The 6,000-nt window shown below is 42.1% G+C and overlaps 1 protein-coding gene across 1 annotated transcript; it reads right to left on the bottom strand.

Annotated features, from left to right (window-relative positions):
• Positions 1–5,036: 5,036 nt before the first annotated feature.
• On the bottom strand, positions 5,037–5,975 carry LOC128054313 (olfactory receptor 4N2). Its single transcript, XM_052646928.1, has one exon. It carries the CDS (start codon positions 5,961–5,963, stop codon positions 5,037–5,039), a length of 927 nt encoding a protein of 308 aa, XP_052502888.1. The 5' UTR covers positions 5,964–5,975.
• Between the last annotated feature and the right edge of the window lie 25 nt (positions 5,976–6,000).

The following is a 6,000-nucleotide window of genomic DNA, read 5'->3' as shown; positions in this document are numbered from 1 at the left end:
TTAATTTGATATTTACAAGCACCTTCTTTGTGCTAGTCAGTAGTCAAACCAATTTTTGCTTTGATGGATGTTACATACCATAGTGGAAAAAGACAGACAATAAAAGAAACATGTGCAACATATGTCCTGTTAAAAGGTAATAGTGCTATGAACAAAAGCAATGCAGGAAAGATGGGCAGGGACTGTTCTGGGAGTGGGTGCTCAGGGAAGGTGTCACGCAAAAGGTGGCCTTTGAGGACAGGTCAAATATGAGGAAATTATATAGTAAGGCTTGGCAATATCTTGGAAAATTACATCCAGACAGAGGAAACATCAAGTCGAAGTTACTGGGGTGGGATTGGGATGGGTGGGCTGACATAGCCCAGGATCAGGAGGCCAGGACAACTGAACAGAAGGATTGAGATGGGTTGCATTAGAATAAGGGGTCAGAGAGTAGAAAGGAGTAGGAGTTGGGGCTTATGGATACGGTCCTATGGACATTTATAGATCACAAGGAAAGACTCCTTAACAGCGAAGTCATCAAGGGTTTTGAGAAGACAGAGATGATGTGACTATATTTTAACTAGATCATTCTGGATGCTCTGCTGACAATAAAATAAACTGGGGCAAAAACAGAAGATCAATAAAGAGGCTACAGCTATAATATAGGCAAGAGATGATGGTGGTTTGGGCATAGGTGGTAGATTTGAGAGAGAGATGATGTCATCTGGCAGTTTCATGATGACAGCACTAATCCAAGCTTGTTAATAGACTGGATGTGGAATATGAGAGAAAATATTTCCAAAATATTACAAATCTTAGATTTGGGGCCAGAGACTGGGAAAATGGAATTACAGTGAATTCCATTGGGTTGTGGGGTAGAGAGAGGGGTGCAGTGAACAGCAGGAGTCAGTCTGGGATGTCATGCATGAGGTGAAACAGGACTTGAAAGCAGAGCTGTGGCAGGGGCATAGGCTTCTGGGGAGAGGAGCCTAGCATTCATGAGAAAGGTAAGTACAAAAATTATCGATAGACAGATGGGACTTCAAGCCAGAAAAGCTGAGTAGCTAAGGAGAAGCTCTCAAAGAAGAATGAAGGAACAGCTGGTGACGTTCGGGGGAGACAAGAAAAATGGAGGGCACTGGGAAGGCAGTGATCCACTGTGTTAGATGATATTCAGAGGTCAAACACAATGAGACCTGACTAACAATCATTGCTATCACTGGTGATCATGACAAAAGTTATTTTATTGGCATAACTGGGTGAGTTGAAAAGGAAAAACATTGGAAGCAGAGAGTATGAACAAGCCAGACTGAGAAGATTAAAACTATATAGTTATGGTTCCAACTGTGTGGCATTCTGTACACAGCAAAACTATAGAGATTGCAAAAAGGTCGGTGGCTGTCAGGGGCTTGATGGGAGAAGGAAGAGCGGCAGGGATGAATAGGTGGAACACAGGATTGTTAAGGCAACAAAACTACTCTATATGATCCCGTAAATGATGAATAGATGAAATGTATTTGTCAGAATTCATAGAACTGCAGAGAAACTGCAAACTCTAATATAAACTATGGATTTTATTTTAAAATAATGTATCAGTATTGGTTCATCAGTTGTTGCAGATGTACCACAGTAATGCAAGATATTAATGGGAAAAAGTATTTATAGATGGTAAATAGAAACACCTATGATATATAGGTGATATATAGAAACTCTGTATTTTCTGCTCAACTTTACTATAAATATAAAACTGCTCTTTAAAAGTCTATAAATATTTCTAAACCACTCTCGAGCTTGGCTCTAAACAAGAAGAAAAAATGTGATAAGGTGTGAAAGGAGAAAGCTGACAAAAAGATTTTATTGAAGATCAAAGAAACATATGACAAGGGGATGCAATAGGGAGGAAAAAGTTAATGGTTCAGAAGAGAGAAAGGAGTAATGATCCTTTGTAGGAAAGAGGGAATGGAGTCTGATGCACAGATGGAGAAATCAACTTTTGTAGGAAAAGCATCAGTTCACCCAGTCTCAGGAGAGATGCAGGTATGTGAGTAGATATAAAGGTAGACGTGAACCATGAACTCTCTGATGTTCAAGCTGGTGTTAGAAAAGGCAGAGGAACCAGAGATCAAATTGCCAACATCTGCTGGATCATGGAAAAAGCAAGAGAGTTCCAGAAAAACATTGATTTCTGCTTTATTGACTATGCCGAAGCCTTTGACTGTGTGGATGACAAAAAACTGTGGAAAAATCTGAGAGAGATGGGAATACCAGACCACCTGACCTGCCTCTTGGGAAACCTATATGCAGGTCAGGAAGCAACAGTTAGAACGGGACATGGAACAACAGACTGGTTCCATATAGGAAAAGGAGTACGTCAAGGCTGTATATTGTCACCCTGCTTATTTAACTTCTATGCAGAGTACATCATGAGAAACGCTGGGCTGGAAGAAGCACAAGCTGGAATCAAGATTGCTGGGAGAAATATCAATAACCTCAGATATGCAGATGACACCGCCCTTATGGCAGAAAGTGAAGAGGAACTAAAAAGCCTCTTGATGAAAGTGAAAGAGGAGAGCGAAAAAGTTGGCTTAAAGCTCAACATTCAGAAAATGAAGATCATGGCATCTGGTCCCATCACTTCATGGGAAATAGATGGGGAAACAGTAGAAACAGTGGCCGACTTTATTTTGGGGGGCTCCAAAATCACTGCAGATGGTGATTGCAGCCATGAAATTAAAAGACGCTTACTCCTTGGAAGAAAAGTTATGACCAACCTAGATAGTATATTCAAAAGCAGAGACATTACTTTGCCAACTAAGATCCGTCTAGTCAAGGCTATGGTTTTTCCTGTGGTCATGTATGGATGTGAGAGTTGGACTGTGAAGAAGGCTGAGTGCTGAAGAATTGATGCTTTTGAACTGTGGTGTTGGAGAAGACTCTTGAGAGTCCCTTGGACTGCAAGGAGATCCAACCAGTCCATTCTGAAGGAGATCAGCCCTGGGATTACTTTGGAAGGAATGATGCTAGAGCTGAAGCTCCAGTACTTTGGCCACCTCATGCGAAGATTTGACTCATTGGAAAAGACTCAGATGCTGGGAGGGATTGGGGGCAGGAGGAGAAGGGGACGACAGAGGATGAGATGGCTGGATGGCATCACAGACTTGATGGACGTGAGTCTGAGTGAACTCCAGGAGATGGTGATGGACAGGGAGTCCTGGCATGCTGCGATTCATGGGGTCGCAAAGAGTCAGACACGACTGAGCGACTGAACTGAACTGAACTGAACTGTGCTGTGTAGTGTTTAATCACTCAGTGTTGTGTGACTTTGTGACTCCATGCACTGTAGCCCGCCAAGCTCCTCTGTCCATGGGGATTCCCTAGGGAAGAATACTGGAGTGCTTTGCCATGCCCTACTCCAGGGGATCTTCCCAACCCAGGAATCGAACCCAGATCTCCTGCTTTGCGGGCAGATTCTTTACCAGCTGGCCACAAGGGAAGCCCAAGAACATGGTCTCCTGCATTGCAGGCAGATTCTTTACCAACTGAGCTATCAGGGATAGAGAGTAGGATTGAGAAGGAGATATTTCAGAAAAGAAATGCTCTTTTCCATAATATGCATATTTTACCAGGTGTGTGATTTGTACTCATTTTAAATCATATTTATATTTACATTAAATCATAAACAATTTTGATTATTTTTAACTAAAATATAAAAATTAATCCCATGCATTTTGGGTCCAGGTTTGTTTTGGATGCTACCCGTTCAGTTGGTTAAGCCATTGGCAGAGAGGCAGTACCAGGAGAGGCTTCTGTTATCTAGGGGAGATCTGATAAGCACACAGCGGCTGTGGATCATCATCTTGACCCTGGTCCTAGGCTAACATGGTGGTATTTTTCAGACAACAGATGACAACAGTTGTAGCAAGAACAGCTCTTTTTGTAGTCTAGATCTCCTGTGCTGTTCTGGGAGTCATTTCTGGATATCCAGTCTATAATCTGTTCTTCCAAGCTTTGAAACTGTTTCATAAGCATGGAATTCTCTATATTAAATCATTTTTAAGTAATTAGAATGCAATAGATTCCTGATTGATACACCAAAGAAGCATCAGGGCCACACTCAGTGTGAAGTCAATTATGGATGAGATCAATAAACAGTTAGCAGTCATAAATATCTGATAGGACTAATTATGAAGTCATGGCAAAAAAGACGGTGAAATGTTTCCATGACTTTTTTCATATGAAAATGACCTGCTTTATTTGCCTTCCTTTTTGTGATTATTGAAGAAAAATTTACAGTTTAATTCCTTTTGAAGATATAAGCATAACATTTCCCTTTTAATAATATTTTCAACTCTTTGATATCTTCAGAATCTGGAGTTTACAGACCTGAATCACTTTTGAGCCATACTAGAGAAATTACTCTGCTGTTTAGAATGGATTCTTATTATAATTATTTTAAAATGAAGCTCTTTATATTCATTTCATAGGCCCTGTCTATGTGCTGGACATTGTCAGTATCTCCAACATGAATGCTAACCGTCTATACAGTCACTTATTATATCCCAGTCAATTTGACCTTTGCTGTGATCATCAAATATACCAAGTTCATTACTGTCTTTAGATTTTTGCCATACCTGTTCCATCTGCCTGGAAGGCTCTGCCTGCCCGTGTTTGCACAATTGGCATATTCAGTTTATCCAGATATCACCCAAAACATCACCTCCTTTAAAGGACCTACTTCAAGACTAAAAGTAAATTCACTGCCCCCATCTCACACTTGCTATCGAATATTTTGCTTTTGTTTTTAGTACCTTCAGGGATATATATCTTCTTGAAACTATACTGTTTATTTTCTACATTATTGGCTGTCTATTCCTACTAGATTGTAACTTCAGAGAACAGTGACTCTACCAGCCTCAGTAGTAGCTCTTTCTCCCAGGGCCTAGTACAGTCTCCACAAATGGGAGGTGATCAATAAAAGTAGTGTTTGATAATGAATACCTTCATTTCATATGAAATTTTCCAGTCATTATTTTCATATTCATTTTTCCTACTTTTTAACAGGCTAAGCGCTGACTAAACAGCCTTTTCACAGATGCTTTTACTTCCTGGTTGCGAAGAGTATAAATCACAGGGTTTAACAGAGGAAAGATCACTGTGTGGAAGAGAGAAACCACCTTGTCAGCTGGGAAGGCTCTGAAGGGGCGGGTGTAGATAAAGATGCCAGGCCCAAACATGAGAAATACAACGATGATGTGGGTGGTGCATGTGGACACGGCCTTGCTCTTCCCCTCAGAGGAGGAACCATGTACATGGCAGAGGATGACTGCATAGGAGGCCAGAAGGCCCAGAAAGCACAGCAGGGTGAGCAGGCCACTGTTGAAGACCATCAGGAGCTCCACCACAAAGGTGTCCATGCAGGCCAGCTTGATGACCTGAGGCACATCACAGAAGAAGTTGTCCAGTCGGTTTGGACCACAGAAGGGCAAGCGGAGGATGAGGGCCACTTGGATAATGGAATGAACAAAGCCTCCAAGCCACAGAACCAACAGCAAGGCATAGCAGGTTCTAGGGTTCATGACAGTCGAATAGTGTAAAGGACGACAGATGGCAATGTAGCGGTCAAAGGCCATCACGACAAGGAGTAATCCCTCCCCTCCTCCAAGGAAGTGCAAGAAGAAGAGCTGAGTGATGCAGCCTCTATAGGAGATCACCTTCTTGTCAGAGAGGAAGTCCACCAGCATCCTTGGAGCCACAATGAAGGAGTAGGATGCATCCAGGAAGGCCAGGTTGCCCAGGAAGAAGTAGAGGGGGGCCGTGAGGCCAGGGTCTGACCTGATAGTGAGGATGATGAGGAAATTTCCAGGGAGGATGATGAGGTAGAAAATTAAGACTAGGGCAAACACCAGGAGCTGAATATTTTGAGACTGGGTCAGACCAGCAAGGATGAATTCTGTCACCTCAGTGCTGTTCTCATTCTTCATCCTCTCTGCCTGCAGTACAGAAAGAAGCAGAGTTTAT

This window comes from Budorcas taxicolor, chromosome 10 (genome assembly GCF_023091745.1).
Source record: "Budorcas taxicolor isolate Tak-1 chromosome 10, Takin1.1, whole genome shotgun sequence".
NCBI lineage: Eukaryota > Metazoa > Chordata > Mammalia > Artiodactyla > Bovidae > Budorcas > Budorcas taxicolor.
The sequence above is the reverse complement of the archived record's forward strand: the minus strand, read 5'-3'. Positions and strand labels throughout refer to the sequence as shown.